This window comes from Aspergillus pseudodeflectus, assembly GCF_044049435.1.
Source record: "Aspergillus pseudodeflectus strain CBS 756.74 chromosome Unknown BJX68scaffold_84, whole genome shotgun sequence".
In the NCBI taxonomy this organism is placed as follows: Eukaryota; Fungi; Ascomycota; class Eurotiomycetes; order Eurotiales; family Aspergillaceae; genus Aspergillus; species Aspergillus pseudodeflectus.
The window spans coordinates 78,813-97,649 of NW_027263860.1; the positions used below are offsets into that span (position 1 = coordinate 78,813).

The 18,837-nt window shown below is 50.8% G+C and overlaps 7 protein-coding genes across 7 annotated transcripts; 4 read left to right on the top strand and 3 right to left on the bottom strand.

Moving 5' to 3' along the window:
- Window positions 1-1,990: 1,990 nt before the first annotated feature.
- On the bottom strand, window positions 1,991-3,337 carry BJX68DRAFT_272582 (uncharacterized protein; the record flags this gene model as incomplete). Its single annotated transcript, XM_071047236.1, has 3 exons — window positions 1,991-2,356; window positions 2,520-2,984; window positions 3,050-3,337. 3 exons carry the CDS (start codon window positions 3,335-3,337, stop codon window positions 1,991-1,993), a joined length of 1,119 nt encoding a protein of 372 aa, XP_070893067.1.
- A 1,584-nt stretch (window positions 3,338-4,921) lies between these two features.
- On the top strand, window positions 4,922-6,672 carry BJX68DRAFT_272583 (ankyrin repeat-containing domain protein; the record flags this gene model as incomplete). Its single annotated transcript, XM_071047237.1, has 2 exons — window positions 4,922-6,203; window positions 6,242-6,672. The coding sequence occupies 2 exons, from the start codon at window positions 4,922-4,924 to the stop codon at window positions 6,670-6,672; spliced, it is 1,713 nt and encodes a 570-aa protein (XP_070893068.1).
- A 312-nt stretch (window positions 6,673-6,984) lies between these two features.
- BJX68DRAFT_272584 (putative beta-glucosidase) lies at window positions 6,985-7,654 on the top strand (the record flags this gene model as incomplete). Its single annotated transcript, XM_071047238.1, has 2 exons — window positions 6,985-7,400; window positions 7,432-7,654. The coding sequence occupies 2 exons, from the start codon at window positions 6,985-6,987 to the stop codon at window positions 7,652-7,654; spliced, it is 639 nt and encodes a 212-aa protein (XP_070893069.1).
- Window positions 7,655-9,834: 2,180 nt separating this feature from the next.
- Window positions 9,835-11,586, top strand: BJX68DRAFT_248918 (aspartic peptidase domain-containing protein). Its single transcript, XM_071042004.1, has 3 exons — window positions 9,835-10,064; window positions 10,112-10,418; window positions 10,484-11,586. The coding sequence occupies exons 1-3, from the start codon at window positions 9,867-9,869 to the stop codon at window positions 11,428-11,430; spliced, it is 1,452 nt and encodes a 483-aa protein (XP_070893070.1). The 5' UTR covers window positions 9,835-9,866; the 3' UTR covers window positions 11,431-11,586.
- Window positions 11,587-11,904: 318 nt separating this feature from the next.
- BJX68DRAFT_279802 (PAN/Apple domain-containing protein) lies at window positions 11,905-13,055 on the bottom strand (the record flags this gene model as incomplete). Its single annotated transcript, XM_071048802.1, has 4 exons — window positions 12,831-13,055; window positions 12,610-12,766; window positions 12,293-12,494; window positions 11,905-12,192 (listed from the first exon to the last, which is right to left on the bottom strand). Exons 1-4 carry the CDS (start codon window positions 12,961-12,963, stop codon window positions 11,905-11,907), a joined length of 780 nt encoding a protein of 259 aa, XP_070893071.1. The 5' UTR covers window positions 12,964-13,055.
- A 3,239-nt stretch (window positions 13,056-16,294) lies between these two features.
- Window positions 16,295-17,701, bottom strand: BJX68DRAFT_272588 (uncharacterized protein; the record flags this gene model as incomplete). Its single annotated transcript, XM_071047239.1, has 4 exons — window positions 16,295-16,864; window positions 16,924-17,143; window positions 17,206-17,362; window positions 17,419-17,701. 4 exons carry the CDS (start codon window positions 17,699-17,701, stop codon window positions 16,295-16,297), a joined length of 1,230 nt encoding a protein of 409 aa, XP_070893072.1.
- Window positions 17,702-18,322: 621 nt separating this feature from the next.
- BJX68DRAFT_272589 (uncharacterized protein) lies at window positions 18,323-18,801 on the top strand (the record flags this gene model as incomplete). The annotated part of the gene is made up of 2 exons (XM_071047240.1): window positions 18,323-18,334; window positions 18,553-18,801. The coding sequence occupies 2 exons, from the start codon at window positions 18,323-18,325 to the stop codon at window positions 18,799-18,801; spliced, it is 261 nt and encodes an 86-aa protein (XP_070893073.1).
- Between the last annotated feature and the right edge of the window lie 36 nt (window positions 18,802-18,837).

Below are 18,837 nucleotides of genomic sequence, written 5' to 3' on the forward strand. Positions count from 1 at the left end.
AGAGCTGCGAAAGTGTTGATCAGTTTGGAGAGCGTGGGGAGCGGGGAGTGGATCCATATCAGTGGGGGCATTTATCTCCTGGGCTTCGATGTTTCTTTCTTGTCACTCTGCTTTCTATCCCTTTCAGACTCTTGCCGCTACTACGAACGCCGGTAATATGGCACAGACTGTCATTCTATTAAAGCTACGCCCTGCCCCAGGCTCTCGTCCCTCTGGCCTCTTCAACAAAATCCAGCAATTGCAAGCAAAAATCCCCCATGAGCAGTGCTTCCATTCTGAGATCGGCAATTCCCGCATCTCAGTAGAGCAAGTCGATGAGTAGACTGTGGTTCTTTTGACAGAGGGATTCAGCGATGCCTTGAACCCCGATTCCGATCCTCCTTTAAAGTACTACACCAACGAGGACCACTTGGTGCAATTGTGAGTTGGGGACCAAAGAGCACCACGTGTGGAAAGCCACCCGTGTGTACAAAGTGATTGGCAATCACCCAAGACTTGTTTAGTTCCTGGTTTGGGATCCTTGGACGGCACTTCCTACCCTGGAGAAACCATACGATACGCTTGCTGGGTTTCTCGAGGAGCATCACTCTACCATGTATGCTCCTAGAGGCAGAAGTGAGAATGGCCGCAAAAGCACCAGTGAATTTGGGAATGGAAATGGAACTGGAAATAGAAAACTTTACCTGACTCCCCCCTACCGCCCATTAATCTTCCAATGGGCTCTGCAGTTGCTCTCTGGGCTAAGCTTCATCCACTCCAAGGACGTGATACTCGGTGACCTCCATATACATACCTGCTAACTCCCATCGCCCGAGTCCATCTCTATCCTTGGCTTTCTGATGCTGTATATATGGAACTAATACATGCTATAAGATACACTAATAATACCTGGGGCTCTAAATATACCTTTCCTTTCCACCCCTGCCTTATTCCTAGGAAGGGGACAGGCCCTGGTGGTAGGTAGGACCAGGACACAGCTATAATACAGACTAATTTATTCCTTTGGGCGTCACTGCTATACGAGCTTTTAACTAGTAGTTGGCCTGCAACTGGTCGGAGTTACGGTAATATAAAGACTGTATTAACGCACAAGCTGTGGCCGAAGTTAGATAAAGAGGGCTTGGAGGTGATTATGAGGAAGTGCTAGGACCATGGGTATGGGAGTGCAGATGAGGTAAAGGGAGATTTTAAGAAGTACTTGGCAGGGAAAGGATGGGATGTTAAGGGCGTGAAAGGGGATGAAATCAAAGGCTTGGATGTTGCTCAAATTCTGGCAAGATGAGTTCTAGATTGACTGTTGATTATTGTAGGAAGTCTGGCGCGTGGCTTTGTATGATGAGCTCTACTCTGTGACCCTTCCTGGTCCTGTTATATACTTTCGTTCTTGAAGAGACAGGCGTTCCTTCCAAAGGAGACGAAGTTTCGCTACTAGGTATACTGGTTGAACGGTCTCTTCGATGCATTGGATGGATCAAGAACAAGGAATAATGTTCCGCATTAGGCTTTATATCAGCTCGTAAATATTGCTATCCTCTATCTCGAAGCTCTGGAAGTAGCCATGATCTATGATAGAGTCTATATAATCTTGCTACCTATTTTCCAAGAAAAAACTGATAGTTCCTGCCGTTGACACTCAATATAGCAAGCCAATTTTTTTGTTGAGTATTATATATTCAAGAAACATGAGGAAGAAAGGAGGCCCATCTGACCGCTGAGTACGCTGCTGCCGGCAGGCGTCTGAGACCTATAAGAGCCTCGACGAGAAAATAACACCTAGCCAACGTATATACCACTAATATCGTAAAGAACAGCGGGGCAGCAACGATGTCCAGATCTCCATTGCTGATAAGCTGGAAAGCTCAATGATGAGACCGCACAGCCCTCCACCATAGAATCCAGAGAACTCCCCACAAGGGAACAGTCACAAGACCCAAAGCTGATGCTCTCCATAGCCAACGCTCTACGTGGGTCGGGAAAAAGGATGACCAGGCTAGCAGGTGTAGACGACCGTACAGGACGTTGAACAGCGCATGAACGGCATTTTAGGCACTCGGACATCGGTACTCCAACCGCCCCATACTCTCCGTACAGTGAGGCCTTGGCTGCCTTCACGCACGAGATTCAACCTTCCGAGCGTATCCCGTCGGAAATCATAGCAGCTGTGTTGTTCCAGTAGTTGTAGTCCTTCCAAGGCGTCCGCTGCAATGGCGGGTAGTGTCTTGCTCTTTTCGTCCGATATATATCCCACAGGCTGTTGGGATTCGTCCAAGAGCTCTGTTATAGACTTCGGGATTGGGCGCGCAGGTGGTGGCCTAAAGGTCGTCGTCCCCTGAGTCGAGTCGATGATGCGTTTCTTCTAGTATGCGATTCGATCCTTTTCGTATTTCTGCACCTCTTCAAGGTGTACCTTGTGACTGATATCGTGGAAGTTGAAGAGCGCTCCGATGTAGTCAATGTTGGTTCCTCTCACAGCAACACAATGCGACAGGTTGTATGTAGATAATTATTGCGCAGCCCACATGAATTGCGGTGTGTGTCTCCAGCGGCGTCACAGATAAACCTTGGAATAAACGTCCTATGACCTGAAGGGCAAACCAGAGACACTGCCCGACGACGGCGGCTTTGGCGAAAACATCTGCCTTGCTCCTCTCTTCTATCTCCTGGCTTTCGATTATGGGCAGGCGTCCGGCTTTAGCGAGGATCGAGATAGCCTGCGGTGTGAGGATGCGGCGGAGGACATGTTTCTGGCCAGCTTCGTCAATCTGTTGGGTCTCCGTCGCAAACCCGCCCATGATGCCAAAGATCGCGTGCTCGAAGGACCATGGTGGCAGTCCTCGGTGTTCGTCACGGAATTCGGAGCTGAATCTCGTGTGCAGAGGGTGATCTGGGCCTGTGGCCTGAACCAGCGGGGTCAAATCGTTGCCGTCAGCGGCTCTTCTGTGTGCTGGGCTCTGAGGCATGTATGGCAGGGAACTGTAGTCCAACTTTCCCTCAGTTAGACAACATGTCGCTGTTGGTGCTTCGGATTGATTACCAGTGGGGAACTCACAGTCACGTCACTGGTCGAATGCTCAAGCAATGTTTTGACCTCCAAGAAAAGAGCATTAGCCTGTCGTCGCTCCTCCCAGGCACTTGTAAGAATGAATTCAGGGAAGATTATTACAAGAAACATAAGCCTCAAGCGCTCCAAGAAAGACGTCCAGAAGCTATAAACAAGCGGGATATTGGGATGAACAGCCGTCCACACGCATAACGCCATCGTTGCAAGCCAGGTCCACAGGATATTGAGTGTTCCTCCCGAATCGGGAGCCGGAGTCCAGCCTAAGGTCTCAACCATGTTGATGAATCTTCCGTTGGAGACGCAGAGCACTGTTCTTTCATTCTCAATGGAATTGTTGCTGATGTTGGCATGCTGAAAGTGATGCTGACGGGCGGGGTTGGATTGGGCTGCCACTGCGCGGGTGGGCACGTGAAGCAAACACGATTGTCGAAGGCATAGGGCTCCGTGATGTTACACAGTATTCCTGATCTATTTAGGTTTGGCGCAGCGCACTTGAGCCGCATTATTTACGGACGATAGTTGATCCAGCGAAGAGAGAGATTGATGCGTGAAACATGCAGGTGCCGACACCCGTAACACTTTCCATTTCTAATGCTTCAAACAACAGCCACGATTTGTTTTCCCTACCTATCTCTTCTCACTACCTCTTAGCAATTTCTGAAGAGAGCTTCCACGGCCAGTACTAGTATGCTATACCGACCGGACTCCACGTGGACATGGACGGCTTTCATCTCTCACCGGGCGGAAGCTACCATCGTTATTACCCAAGAAACGTGAGCTCTTGTTTCCGGGCACTTCTCTGCAGAATAACAGACTTCTGACTTCTGGCCCAGGATGATATTTGCCCTTGTCTATTCTTGGGTAGACCCCAGGGGTATCAATGTGACCCTCACACGGACGCCTCCAACACTATTTAGCCTTGTGACACTGGGGTTTTTGTATAAACTCGTGATACTATATGACACGCTAGCCCAGCGGAATACAATTCAGGTACTTGGATTATGTGTGTACTCTGTCACACTGTGCACATTAATGGTAGACAGTACGAGCTTCTGAGGGATTCTGTCCGAGTTCTCACCGACGACGACGCAATCAGATACGATGCTTGGCAGATAATTCGTCGCATCGTGATTTCGATAATCGAAAATAGCGCTGATTTTACGCTATGGATGTTTCTACTTGCCTGGAAGCTGTGTAGTGAATTCGCCTGGGTCACATTCCGCCAAGTTGAGGCGGATCTGGCCATGCGCCGTCGATTGTTATATTTTCAGGTAACAGACTTATTCGCTAAAACCCGCTCTGACGATGTGCTGATCTAGGCAATTAATAGTTGTTTCTGACGATGCTGAAGTTTGGCGGATTCTACGCTCTCGGGTTTCTAGTGCAGCTTGTAATAGTGGTTGCCGGGATCAGCAACTCGGATAGTCGCGACGCGTGGTTAGTTGTAGACATGCTTTCTCCTTTTTGCAAGTGCTTGGGTTGTAAGGCATGAAAATCGAAGCGGGACGATTGCCATCATCGTGACCTGATTAAGCGGTAAGCTTCTTGAGGTATACACGGATCGGTTGGCGTTGTGGCCTGGCTGGCCGGCAGCATCCAGTGTCCACTACAGAATACACTGAGTTTTGTTGGGGAAGGAATGAAGAACTGCCAGGTGCGCGAACAACCCCCACAAAGCCTCACGATCGCGAGGGAACCTCTTCAGCTTCAACATCCTTCTTCCTATCGGTGTATCGAACTTTGTTATATCCTGCATCCTCAAGACGCGACGTACAGTATTCGAGTCGCCGCTCTACTGTCGATTTCTACAGTTCCCGTTCCAGATTTGTACCATCTACGACCATTGAGCTGGTGTGCAATATGGAGCCAACAGCAGCTGATCTTTCGAAGCTATATGCACTTCTTCTTGATACCGTTTGCCATGGAACTCTTGACGATCTAAAGTCAATCTTGGCAGCCACGCCGAGGAGCGTGGTCGCCCAGCTCAACTACGGTGGCGAGACGCGCACTGCGATTCTCAACAGCGCCATATTGCGGCGGTACTACCAGCTACACGATAAGATCGACTACGACAACACAGTCGAGGTTCCAGCAGGCCGCGATCTAGCCCGCCGCAAGCAGTTTTATGACGCAGTGAAACTCCTGTTGGATCACGGCTTTAGTCCTGACGATATAGGCCCCGGCGAGGACGATTATGGGCCGGGCACGATAAGTCCCGTGCAACTGGCCGCAGAGACAGATGATCCGGAGATCTTGCAGTTGTTCCTGGACGCTGGGGCGGATCCGAAAAGTCACTATAGCGATAGTACTGGCCCTTCGTCGCCGTCCGATGTTTCCGGACCACCGCTGCAATCGGCTGCGGCGAATGGAAGCCTCGCTGCACTAGAATGTCTCATCAATTGGTCGAAAAAACATCCTGATAGTTTTCAACTCTCGGAGGGCGACAAAGCGGATGCCCTGCTCGCGTCTGCGTATTATATCTTCCCGGGCGCATTGCAAGTCCTGCTATCATCGTTTCCTTTCTCAAAGGATATATTGAGCAAGGCTTTGAGTGTCGCAGTGGCGTCCAGCATCATAGATACCGAGTTCTCATCTAGGTTTCCCGTTGTGCATCGGGGGGAAGATGATATATGGCAGGCGCAAATCATGACTGCGCAAAAGCTATTAAATGCGGGTGCAGACGCGAATCACATTACCGATCGGGGACACAGATTGCTCAATACAGCAACACGTACAGCAAAAGGCCCTGACATCGTTCGCCTGTTGATAGACCACGGCGCACGTGTTGAACAAGCCGTTGAGGAACCTTCCCTCTCAGCCCTCCGGAACGGGAACACCGACCTGGTCAGGACGTTCCTGGACCTGGATCTCATCCCCTCACAGTTTAGTACCGATGGAATATCCTGCACGCCTCTCCACCTTGCCGCAGTCCACGCGCCGGTCGACACCCTCAAGCTCCTAGTCTCCGCGGGGCTCGACCCCTCAGCTAGAGACGCAAACGGATGGACCGTCTTCCACTACGCATGCAAAGAGTGCCGCGTCGAGAACTTGAGATACCTCCTCAGCCTGAACCTTGACGCCATTCATCAGCCGACCCCCGACGGCTGGACCCCACTCACCATCGGGTACAAAACAGACGCAGGTATTACGATGAGGGTGCGGGGTACCTGGTCGAACAAGGGGCCGACGTCAACACTCCTATTTCGGAGACACCGAAATACACCCCTGTGCATATCGCCGCGAAAGAGGGTTACTGGGATTTGCTCGAACTCCTTCTTGAACGGGGAGCCCTGATAACACAAGCGGAGGGGACTGGCGAGAGTCCGCTTCATTTTATGGACTGGGACGACGAGGTTCACAGTGGGACGAAGTCTTTGCTGAAGTACGGTGCTGATATCAATGCGCAGGATAGCGAAGGGAGCACGCTGCTACATAAGCTCTTCAAGGTGGACACGCGCAGGTATTACAAAGACATTGTTCAGTTTTTGCTTGAATCTGGGGCAGACCTTTCCATCAGGGATAAACAGGGGAAGACGCCCAAGGACTGGAATGATGAGCTGCCTGAATGTCGGCGTTGGAGGGGGTCAGACTGGCCTGGGGTGCAATTATAGTTTTTATGTTGGTTTACGACATATTTATTGTGGCCAATCTACGGATATCTATACGTTTGGATCTAACCAAGCGGCTCTCCACGTAACTCATGCAACACTCCAAAGGCTGGAAGTTTTGGAGCAAATGGGCAAAAATAAGTCACCAGATATGAGTTGACTGCAGGCAATCTATAGATATCAATTAGAGTCCTCCATCAAACCACATAATCGGCAGAGCAACTAGCCAACCTAATTCATATTCTTCTTTCCCAGTATAGTCAACGCGCCAAGCGTCACTTGATTATACAATATCAAAAGCGCTTACAGCGGATCATGCTCTCCTACTTCTCTCTTCGCCAGGATCAAGATTTCACTACCGTTGATCATTCTCTGAAACTGTCAATGGCTGTACAAAAAGGTTGGGACCTGAACAGTATGGGTCTGGCCGAGGTGCCGGCTCGCGATGTTCGCGGCGACCACGCCTCGCTGATTCGCGATATCGGTGCCAGTGGGATTGCCCTGCTGAACAATGTCAACAGCACATTACCACTCAAATTGCCGGGGAACATTGGCGTCTTCAGCAACGACGCACCCCCTCCAACCAACTGTCTCGTGTTTGAAACTTACTATCCCTCTGAGATTGGGACTCTGGACATTGGGGGCGGTTCTGGAACCGCCCGGCCGGCACACGTACCTGGTTTCGCCGCTGGAAGCTATCCTGCAACAAGGCGCGGGAACTGGGATCGCGCGTACAATATCCCACAAACAACACGATCCTAGCCGCCCAACGACTTCCGAACCATCTTTCCCACACCGGACGGACGTGTGCCTCGCCTTTTTGAACACGTTTGCGTCGGAGACATTGGGATCGCATCGCACAGAGTATGAGCTCGACTGGACCTCGACGCTTGTCGTTGAGAATGTTGCCTGCCAGCCGCTGCTCGAATACAATCGTGGTGACGACGCACTCTGCCGGCGTAACACCACACACACTCTGCCCTAGGCACACCACCCAAACGTAACCAGAATCCTCGCAGCGCATTTCTCGAAGGCAAGAATCCAGCAACGCAATTGTTGATGTCCTCTGGGGGAAAGGCCAACCCGTCTGCGAAACTGCCATACTCGATCCCGGGCTACAAGGACGACTATGATATGACATTCCGATTGTTTTGTCTTAACTCACTACCTGGCAGGCGGGCTTTAACCGAGGGTCAGTTCATCGACTGTCGTCGCCTGGGGAACCTAGGAATCGATCCCCTGGATACCCTATCAGCTTTCTAGCGCGTGCTTGTATAACCATCTAATACTTTCGCCTTTGTATTCAGGTTTGTAAGGAATTTGGATAACAAGTCTAGTAAGATCTATAAAGTCAGCGCCTGCTCCATAATCCAGAACATTAAGAACAATATCGATGTGGTTATCTACAGAGGCAGCTGATATACGATGATGCCCCTAGAATAAGTATTCGTCCTCTGTAGGTCTGTAATGCTTTGCATATCGTTAGGAAGATAGATTTTCAAGACAATAGGGTACCAAGAGCAAGAGATATATCAGGTAGGGTATTATACATGAGCTTAGACAAAAGCCTTTCTATATCATATCTAGATCGCCTTTGTCCCTATTCTGCAGATTCTACAGAACTTGTTTAAAGAAAATTAGTGTCTTCACCCTAGGTCAAATTAAGCATCTATATATATATAACCACGTCTATTTAGAGTCTCGCCTGCTCCGCATCTGCAGCAACAATATACTCCTTCTAAACCTGCTTAATGTTATTCTTATAGATCTAGTCCATCTTGCCACTAGTAATAAATCTAAGACCTCTTACCTTAATAGTGCTCTTAAAGTTAATATTACCGTGGACAAATATTACGTACGTGGTAAAGTTCGACAAGATGGTAGAAGACGGCAACAGTATAATGGCAGATTTAGGAGAACAAGAAGTGGGAGAGCCCTTCCTTATTTATCTGCAGGAGGTAACGACTAAATTTATCGCTCCTAAACCAGGGGAAACCGCCCACCCACCAGGAGTGAGCAACTCACTCATTAGGGTGAGCGACTCACTTCTTCGGGGTGAGCGCCCACCGCACTCAGTTGCACCCACCTAAAATTCCGGCGTAAAGCAGCAAGACACTCAAGGCTATTTGAACTATCATCCGCGTTCAATATGTGGCTTAAGTACGGCTGAGCGGACGGGAAGCCCTGTTCTCCACACCCTGTGGTCGTATGTGCTAGAGTTGGCTGCAGGGCGGAACATATAGAGCATGATGAACACCATGTCTGCCTTCATAGTTCTTTGAGCGTAGGGAAAGATCTGCAGATGTCTCGAATTTTGTGTGGACAAGCATGATACCGAGTTCCGTACTCCGTACTTGGCGCTATATTATTATACGGATGTGGCCACTGGTCAAACAACCTTGGAAACTTAGACGCGGGGTAGTTTCACTATTTTCAAATATCATGTGGAGTACCATATCTTCTCCCCTACCATGTTCAATGCCAAAGACAGTATCATGTTAATTGGGAACCTACTCTTCCTATACCTATACCAGATTGACGCCATTTGGCTTCCCGCCGTCCACTCCCGGTAAACCCGCGAGAGGTAAGCCCCACACCTATATGATGAAGAACCTTCTCAGAAGTACAATTGGCAATTGTGCTCCCCGATCCCATTCTAGCAGTGGTCTTGAAGCCGAGATCCGGCAGTCTTTTCCCGCATGCGCCTTGTTTCATGATCTTTCAAGTGCCTGGAGGGCCGTGGGGCATGGGTCCAATTCCAAATCAACCACACTGGTTTTAAGTGTCCTGTCGGCATGCCACATGGTTGGCTTGAGGCCACCGATCACGTGCCTGCTTCCTAGATAGCTTCGTCTTCCGCTAGCTAGCTCCTACGAATCGACACACAGACACACACACACACACACACACATCTCACGATGTCTCCTTCCTTGTACGGCTTTCATGCCGATAAGTCCGAAGGGTGCCCAGTGCCGGGGCCTTCGCCCGACCAGTAATTTTGACACGGTGGATATTGGGGCTGGACTAGGGCACTTTTAGCTTGGGACTAGCCGCTTTAGCCAAGGGTAAATTTAGATCCAACCCTGTTTGCCCCTGACCAGGCGCCCGCCGCCGAAGCCACAGTTTAAAACTGGAGTGTTCCCTGTCGCCTCGTCTTTCCAAGTTGGAGGCAGCGAAAACTGTAATAACTGGACAAAATGGGCCAACTTACGCGTCATTTCAACTTCTGGACAGCAGCCTTGCTCTCTGCCTCTGCTGCGGCTGAAGGATCGATTCCTCTTGTCAAGAGAGATCATCCCGCTGTGGTCTCTGCGAAATTGCATGCGGCTCCAGCCAAGCCGATCCCCGCGCTGCAAGCCAGGGATACAATCTCAGCGCCAGCCTTGAAGGACTTGGTATGCGCTCACATTCTGTCTCAAATATTCACTTTCTGACCAGACAGGGCGGCTACAACCTTAATGTGTCGATCGGAACGCCCCCGCAATCACTGGCCTTGCTGGTGGACGCCCAGGCTACAGGCATTCATGTGCTGTACCCTGGCGCCGACAGCATGGCATGTTCCGAAGAACGTTATTGTTCGTTCTATGGACAGTTCGACCCTCGCGGCTCATCTTCTTTCGCTTCGGATGAAGAAGATTGGCGAGAAAGCCGCCCCGAATCATTCACCGGCTGGGACACACTAACACTCGGAGATTCAAAAGTCACCAATGTCTCTCTGGGACTTGTCACTGTGGATGGCATCTCTAGCTGTGGGTCCCACCTCTGCCACTTTGCCCTCGTTGCAAACCCCCTACTCCGTACTGACATTGCGCAGACAGCTCCATTGGCATCGGCCCACACAACACCAGCTTCGTTTACCAGCTCGTCGACCGCGGCCTGATTAGCACCCCGTCATTCAGTATGTGGCGCGACCCCGTCGCAGAGGTGGATGTGGAAGCAGACCCGAACGACACTCCTGGCGGTATAATCTTCGGCGGCATCAACGCCGCCAAGTTCAATGGTCCTCTCCACGCCTTCTCATTTAATGGTTCTGTCCCAACCATGACCGTCCCTGTACGCGGTGTCCAAGTCCACGTGGATCCTGCCGCCAGCTTTGTATCCACCGCAAATGCTAGCACCACAGGTAGTACCCCGATAAATGCCACCTTTGACGAAACTCCCTTCGATCTCCAAACCAGATATATCACGTCGTACTTTCCGCACGATACCGCAATGGCCATCTACGCCGCCCTCAACATGACAACCACCCGCCGCGACGATGGGTACTACCCTCCCCCGGAAATCCCCTGCAGCCGCAGCTCCGAGAACCACACCATCACCTTCCTCATTGGCTCTTCGTCATTTCAAATCCCCTGGACCGCCTTTCTCACCTCTACCAACATCCCCAGTAAAGGACAATGCTACTTTCAAATCCAAATCCCCACCGAGGACGCCGAGTCCCCTTCTCCCTACAAGGGAACATTGGGGAGCACGATCCTGAGCTATTTGTACATGGCTGTCGACTACAACAGCATGATGGTGGGGCTTGCGCCCGTGAACCAAAATCCTGGTGACGATGAGATCCTGGAGATTGGAACCGAGGCGCCGCAGATCCCCGGTGCCGAGGGTGATTTCCCCGAGACGGTTTCGGCCTATACCCCCGCGCCGACGACCGAGACGGTGGCGACTGAGACCTCGGACGGGTGGGCGGCGTCTATGAGGACTGCTGCGCCGGGTGTGTTGCCTGCCGTTGCGGGCGCTGTCTTGTTTGGGTTGGTTTAGATTCGTGGGGCCTTGTATATTAGAATTCTCCTGTACATATAATGCTTTGTGAAGCCGTGCTGGCTGTTCAAGTGTATATATATTGGCTGCTGTAGTAAAGAAAACAGGCTGGACAACCTGGCGCAATTGTTCAATGAAAATGTGTCGCGTCCAGCATCTATATCCACCCGGACATCATAGTACAGGATATCCCATACTACTGTGCTCGGCAAGTGAGCAGACCATTTTCGGATACTCGAGTCTTCTCCTACCTTGTATTGCACCAATCAACGAGTCCAACACATTACCACAAATGAGCAATAAGGAAATCAGCAATAATCTGGTACGTGACGGATACCGCGATTGAAGGCGCCCGGATGCATTGGCAAGCTTTCATCCCAATGGACACTGATTCAACAACAACAACAATAGTAATGACAACAACGATCACAACAAAAAGACAATAGTTTGACCCGAATCCCATTCAAGCCAGTCCTAAGGCCCACCAGCCTTCTTCCCCTTCCCACATCCACAAGAATCACCACCATCCTTATCACAGGCATTCGCACACCCAAGCTTATACGCACTGTTCCAGGCCGGCGCAGTAATCGGCGCAGCACCAGAGTGCTTCCCGTAGTAGCACATCTTCGTCCGGCTCGACCAGTCGATGCTCACGCACCGAGGAAGCTTCGCACATCCGTCTAGACAGTCACGGTAGGTGGCGGTTTCTTTCTCTTTGAAGGGCGCTGTTCCGTGTCGTTTGCCGCATTCCATGTGGAAGAGCTAAAAGGGAGGGAGAGAGAGATATGAGTTAGCCAGTCGTGCTTTTTTTTTTTCTTTTCCCTGTGTGTTTGTGGGGTAGGAGGAAAGAGGGGAAAGGTACCTCTCCAAAGTCAGAAACATATTTCTGTCCATGCGCAGCAGGGCAATCGGTCGAGCACATGTGGGTGATATTGGCTGGTGCTGGGATCGCAGGAGGATCGACGAAAAACAACCAGTCGTGTGAGCCGCTGGGGGCGTCCTCGTGCGAGAGCCCGCCTAGTTCGTACAGAACACAGTCTTGGTTGTTGTTGTTGTACTCGACGCTATAGTCACGACGCAAGGAAGGAATCAGCATACCGAACCCAACGAATATCGAGCCGTCCTGCATTGATAAAGAAGAGACCGAAGCTGACTGACTTGGACGAGTGACTGACTTACCTGTCACATTTCGCGGTGCTCTGGCATTTATCCAGACAGTCCTTCTTCGACTTGATGCCCGGTGCCCTGCTGAGGTGGTTGACGCCCGGGTGAGCTTTTGTGCAGCACTCTAGTAGGTAGTGCGTGCCGTCCTCTGCTATGACGGCCTTTCCATGGTCTATAGAGAGCGATTAGGATCCGGCGGTGGCGGGATAAGTCAGAATGGAGTATTGAATACTCACCATCAGGACACACGGGGTCATCAATGACCTCGGGGCTATCAGGGAGCGCGGCTAAGCGGGCTGGACAGGCAGCATTGACAAAGTGGAAGCCTAGAGGGAGAAGCAGCAGCGTCGACAGTAGTGACGGGGCCATGATTCTGAGACTTTTGAAGACACGGGTGGTAGTCGACGACAGGATGGATGGGAGAGATAAAGAACACTGAGGGAGGGTTGACGAGAGTAGTGATGTCGGGGATGATGTCCGAGGCTTTAGTCCTCTACAGACAAACCACCGTCGATCAATGCCAGTCTGCGGAGTAGACCAAGCAATCCAGATCACAAGGTGATAGACATCAAGGAGGAACATCAGGGATAGCTGAAGGAAAAGCCATTTCTGCATGTAGATCCACAGATCCCAGTCCCACTCCGCCCCAGCGGAACAAAATGCAAGGTGACGACCATGGTCATCTTCCCCTCACCAGAGTCACATTCTGTTTGCCTTGATTCACGTACTCCGTACATGCCTTTTCTTCATGTGGATTACCTCATAGTGCCGTACTTGGTTGGGGCTTGAGCATTAGGACCGCATGTGGCACAAGCTGAACCAAGGCTACCCGGCGATCTCAAGGCAATCGATCCGAGATCGTGCGGAGAAAGCGGAGCCATGCAGGGATGGGAGCTGTAACGTAATTCCCGGTCGTTCCGCCCACCCCGGTCGATCCGCCCGCCCATCCAAAATTCCACGCGTCAAAATATTGAAGTTATTCAAACAGCAACCATGCCACCAAAACCGCGTCAATCTCGTCAAAGCTTGGTAGAGCAAGAGGGCAGGATACAACTCGCGATACAAGCTTTAAAAAAGCGCGAAATTCCAAGTGCTCGTTAAGCAGCAGAGGTTTTTAATGTGCCACGTTCAACACTCCGGGATCGCCTTAAGGGACATGAATTTCAACCAGAACTTCGCAACCATACATTCCGACTCTCTAAAACTCAGGAAGAGGCATTAGTGGAATGGATATTATCTAGAGATCGACGAGGAGTCGCTCCTAGGGTCTCGCATGTGCAGCAAATGGCATATCTTCTTCTCCAAGCAGAATCGACAACCCCCCCAAAGCCGCTTGGGAAGAACTGGGTTACTGCCTTTATTCAGCGCCATGAAAGCATTAAAAGTCGATTCGCGCGCAAGTACAACTACCAGCGCGCCCTCTGCGAGGATCCTAAGGTCATAAAGCAGTGGTTTGAGACTTTAGAGGCCTTGCGCAAGGAGAACGGCATACAGGATGAAGATATCTACAACTTTGATGAAACTGGCTTCGCTATGGGCCTAATTGCAACCTCGCGGGTTGTCACAAGGGCTGAGATGCTTGGGAAGCCTCACCTTATTCAGCCAGGCCAGCGCGAATGGGTCACCGCGATCGAATGTATTGGGTCAAAGGGATATGTTGTTCCACCAACCATAATCTTCAAAGGCAAGGTCCATATTGAAGGATGGTTCGAAGAACTAGGTCTCCCAGGTGACTGGAGGCTTGAATTAAGCGCGAATGGATGGACCACTGACCAGATAACCCTCCGGTGGCTTCAAAAGTGCTTTATTCCTTATACAACTGGGCGTACAACTGGAAGTCATCGACTGCTTGTTCTAGATGGTCATGGGAGTCATTTAACTCCTCAATTCGACAAGGCTTGCAGAGATAATAAGATTATCTGTATCTGTATGCCTGCGCATTCATCGCACCTGCTTCAACCGCTAGATGTTGGTTGCTTTGGGCCATTAAAGCGAGCTTATGGAGGCCTAGTTGAAGCGAAGATGCGCCTGGGTTTCCACCATATTGACAAGCATGACTTCCTACAGGCCTATCCTAAAGCTCGCGATAAGGTCTTTACTATTCAGAACACCCAGAGTGGCTTTCGCGCGACTGGGATACTACCTTATGATCCTGAAGAGGTCCTAAAGCGATTTAATTATTCGATATCGACCCCTACCCCCCCCCCTAGTCGCGGAGCTTCAACATCGTCCTCTGCGCTTGCTACGTCTCATACAGTTCGACAGCTACATAAGAAAGCTTCTTCTATTAAAAAGATGCTTGCTAGGCGGTCCCAAAGTCCTTCTAGCCCTTCTAAACGTGCTTTAGATGAGCTTATAAAGGGTTGCGAGCTAGCTATCTACAACGCTGCATTTACGCTAAAGGAATTGAATGATCTCCGCGCAGAAAGTCAAGTTCAAGCGCTTAAAAAGAGTCGATCAAAGCGCTATATGGCCCCTGCACAAGGCCTCCAAGTGCAAGAAGCAAGGGACCTTATTTCATTGAGAAATGAGCAATTAAATCAGGAAGATGGTGGTGGTGAGGAAGCTAATCAAACTACTCTACCAACTTTAGAACCCCGAAAGCGTGCCCCACCAACCTGTTCTGAATGTAATATTCAGGGGCATAATAGAACTAGATGTCCTAATCGTCGCGCGATTTAGTTTACTGTATTTAATTAAGAATTGGGTTGCTGGGAATAGCTTCAAGTTCGATAGGTGTAAATATATATTTGGGGGCGGGCGGATCGACCGGGGTGGGCGGAACGACCGGGAATTACGTTAGAAGGAGTTTCGATTTGTCAAAGCTTACTAGGAAGCAAGGATTGTCCAGCCAGCCGATCGACAAGCGCCTGTTCGGTCAAGGGATCGACAGTATGACTCTTGCGGGCCGTCGCGAAAGTACCGCACTTAGTGTCCAATAGTCGTCGCACGGCCATGAAATTCGAATACAGGTATCATACGCGTAACAGTTTCGGTCAGGGATGAGGGCTTGCTAACGTAGTATACAGTACCCAACCCGCCAGCCACGGAAGACGCCGATCTCGATCTATTGTCTCCTGCATCCGCGGCTACTATGCGAGGGTCATGGCTCACACAAACATGTCGATCATTTGCTGCTGTCACACAATGTACATTTCCAGGGCGCTTGCCCCGATGGCTTGCTTCGCTTCAACCCGGCCAGGATCGTAACCGAAATGAAGTCATAGTGCAGGATGCATCGATGCTCCATCCCAGTTTGCACACTGACTGGACCCTTTGCAGGGGATGAACGTAAACACGCGCATACTCATAGAGATATGTGTGACCTGGGCTGCAGACCCCGCAAGCAGTACCAAAGCGCTGGCACTCTCAGCTACGGAGCCGGAATGTGCTGTCTCCCCTAGCGGGGCCTTCCATCTGAGGTCGGCCCGATTGGCCTGGGGTGCTCCGTCGAGAGTTGAGGGGCAGGCAATCCATTGTGATCTGGCTAAGTGAATCTTCCGTCATAGCTTAGAGGCTGGAAAAGAGCATCTGTTGCAGCTGAATAATGACATCTTGAAATACTCTGTGGACTGAAGCCCAGCACATGAAACTATGAATCCACACAAATCTGTTACTACTAAGTAGATAGACACACCATACAACTTGAAGAACCAAACAAAATGAACAACCAACAGCCCCATTCAATCAAATTGACCCCTCAGGCAGTAGGAGAAGCCTGAAGCTTCTCAAAGTTCACATAGTTCGTGATCTTACCATCAGTAGCCGTATCACGAGTGTTATACTTCCTCGTGTATCCCTCGCACTTGCCAGACGCGAACTCGAAAGTTCCCCAGCGACATCCGTTATCATCACTGCACTTCTTCATACACTCCTCCATCGTGACAGGGCCAGGATCCAGAATATACAGACCCACATTTCCAGTCCATTCGTACCGCGTGCAGCGACTCTGAAACGGCAGCCCACCGCTAGACCAGAACGCTTCATGGTACTTGTCCGGGCACATTTTGTCGGCGGGTGGGGGCGGAGGCTTGGGGTACTCCTTGCACGCGCCAGGACAGCCCATGGACCAGGCACTGGCGTACCCGGGGGCGTCGATCATGGGCTCGCCGCTGTGATCGCCCCAGGTGCAGCGCCCGGTCTTGTGGTGGTAGTCCACGCTCTTGCAGGGCCCCATTAGGCCGCACATGTCGATGCATTGCTCGTAGGAGTCGACGAACTGTGAGGCGCCGGGGGTTCCGTGACGCTTGCCGCAGATCATCAGGAAAGACTTTGATCGTTAGTTCGTGGGAATATCCCCAAGTGTATTATGGAGACGTGCACACGTACCTCGCCGTAGTTCGATGTAAACACTTGGTTGTTTGCACCAGGACATTGAGTCGAGCAAAGCTCAATCTCGTCATCGGGCTGGTCGACGTACGGGGCCTCGACGTAGTAGGCGTGATGGCTGATCTCAAAGAGGGTCTCGTCTGGTGAAAAGCCGCCGTGTGCCCAGAGAACGCAGTTCTGCCCGTTTTGGCGACCTGTCGACCCCGGAGAATACGTGACACTGTTTTGCTTCTTAGCCTATCCATCTTGTAAACCTGGGGAATGCAGGCGCGAGAAACGAACCTTCGGCATTGTCCAGTTTTGTCTTTCATGCAGAGATCCATACATTCACCAAAGTCGCCGACGGCGTCGGCACCGAGAAGACGGCCGTTTTGCCTTTCCGCACAACACTGGATGTACATGTAATCTCCACTGGATGTGGCGTACAGCTTTCCGTCGTCTATTGTCGTTATTAGCGAGCAATCGAACATTGTAAAGGCAAAATAGAGAACCAACCGGTAGGGCAATTGGCCGTTGTTGTGTTGCCCAAACCCGCTTGTGCCGTTGACGGCCATGGCGACGGACATAGTGAGCCGGAGCCCGAACCAGAGCCAGGAGTTGATGGTGGTGGCCCAAAGGGGTCATCATCATCGTCGGCCCCTGCTCCAAGAGGGTTCTGAGAGCTGGGTGGTGGTCCAAACGGATCGTCATCGTCAGCGTTGACACCAATCAAGGTTGCCAACAACATTGAGATACCAAGGGCAAAGATGGCCCACGAGAATGGTCTTAGACGACTCATGGTTGAAGAGAGGAGCGTAAAGGAGAGAGGTTCAGGATGAGTACAACAGACGAACTCAGAAAGAGCCGGGCACTGGAAAGGCCATCAACGATATATAGCAGACTATAGGTAACCGATCGCTGTGTGGAGATCCACCAAATTCTTTCGAGGACGGTGTGTTGAGAGATCAACACTGAGCAATAGGAAGGGAAGCTCCGAGGGTGAGAGAAAAAGCAAGAAATTCAAGAAAAGAGAAAAATAGAGTGTTCAGCTGGTAATAGTGGATCTATTGCATCTGAGCACATTGTATGCAAGGTGATGTCTTTGCACGTTGCTGATCTCTTTCCTTCAGTTTCCCCGCCCCCAACTTTGGTTACTCCGTATGCGCCTTTTTCACTGTATCTGCCTGGCAATACTACTCTCTGTCATCTACCAGTCTCAGTATGGATAACGACCTCGAAGTGGTGAAGATTGACAAGAGTGGTGAGCTGACCGCCCTTGTCCATCTCTGCTCATTCCATCTGATCAGCGGAGGCCTGTTGCTTTCGAAGTCACGTACTTTCTCATGCTGCATGGGCATTTTTACATGATACACTTTCACATACATGCCCTGTACGTGTTTCTTTCCAAGAACCGGTGACCATGGACTACCATGTACGTCCTGCCCCATGCCTGATATATAACCAGACGTGTTGCAACATTCGTTTTCTTTCTCCAAGACCTCTCCATCGTTTCTTCCCAAGTGTGACCTCAATCTGAGCAGTAACTTATTGAAGTGGACATCCAAGACTTCTGCTTGATCCATACAAAGTGTACGCCCTCCTTACTCAACGATCCTGCAACGAAATCCTCTAACCACATATTATCAACAGCACCTTACTCGAACAATCACAATGCGTCTCCTACCGGTGTTTCTTGCCCTTCTCGCCTTCATCCAGGGCTCGCACGCCTTTCTATTCTGGTGGTGGATTCCGCTTCCCATCTTCGTCATCAATGGCCACGGCGGCGGCTCCAGCAACTGCGTCTCATGCCACGAGACCACGGATCAGTTCAACAAGCGCAACAGCGACTGCATTGGGCAGGGCTATGGTGGTGGGGCAAAGACAGGGTGTGTCCCCTAGACTTGGTGTCTGTGGGGGAAAATGAGATGAACTCGA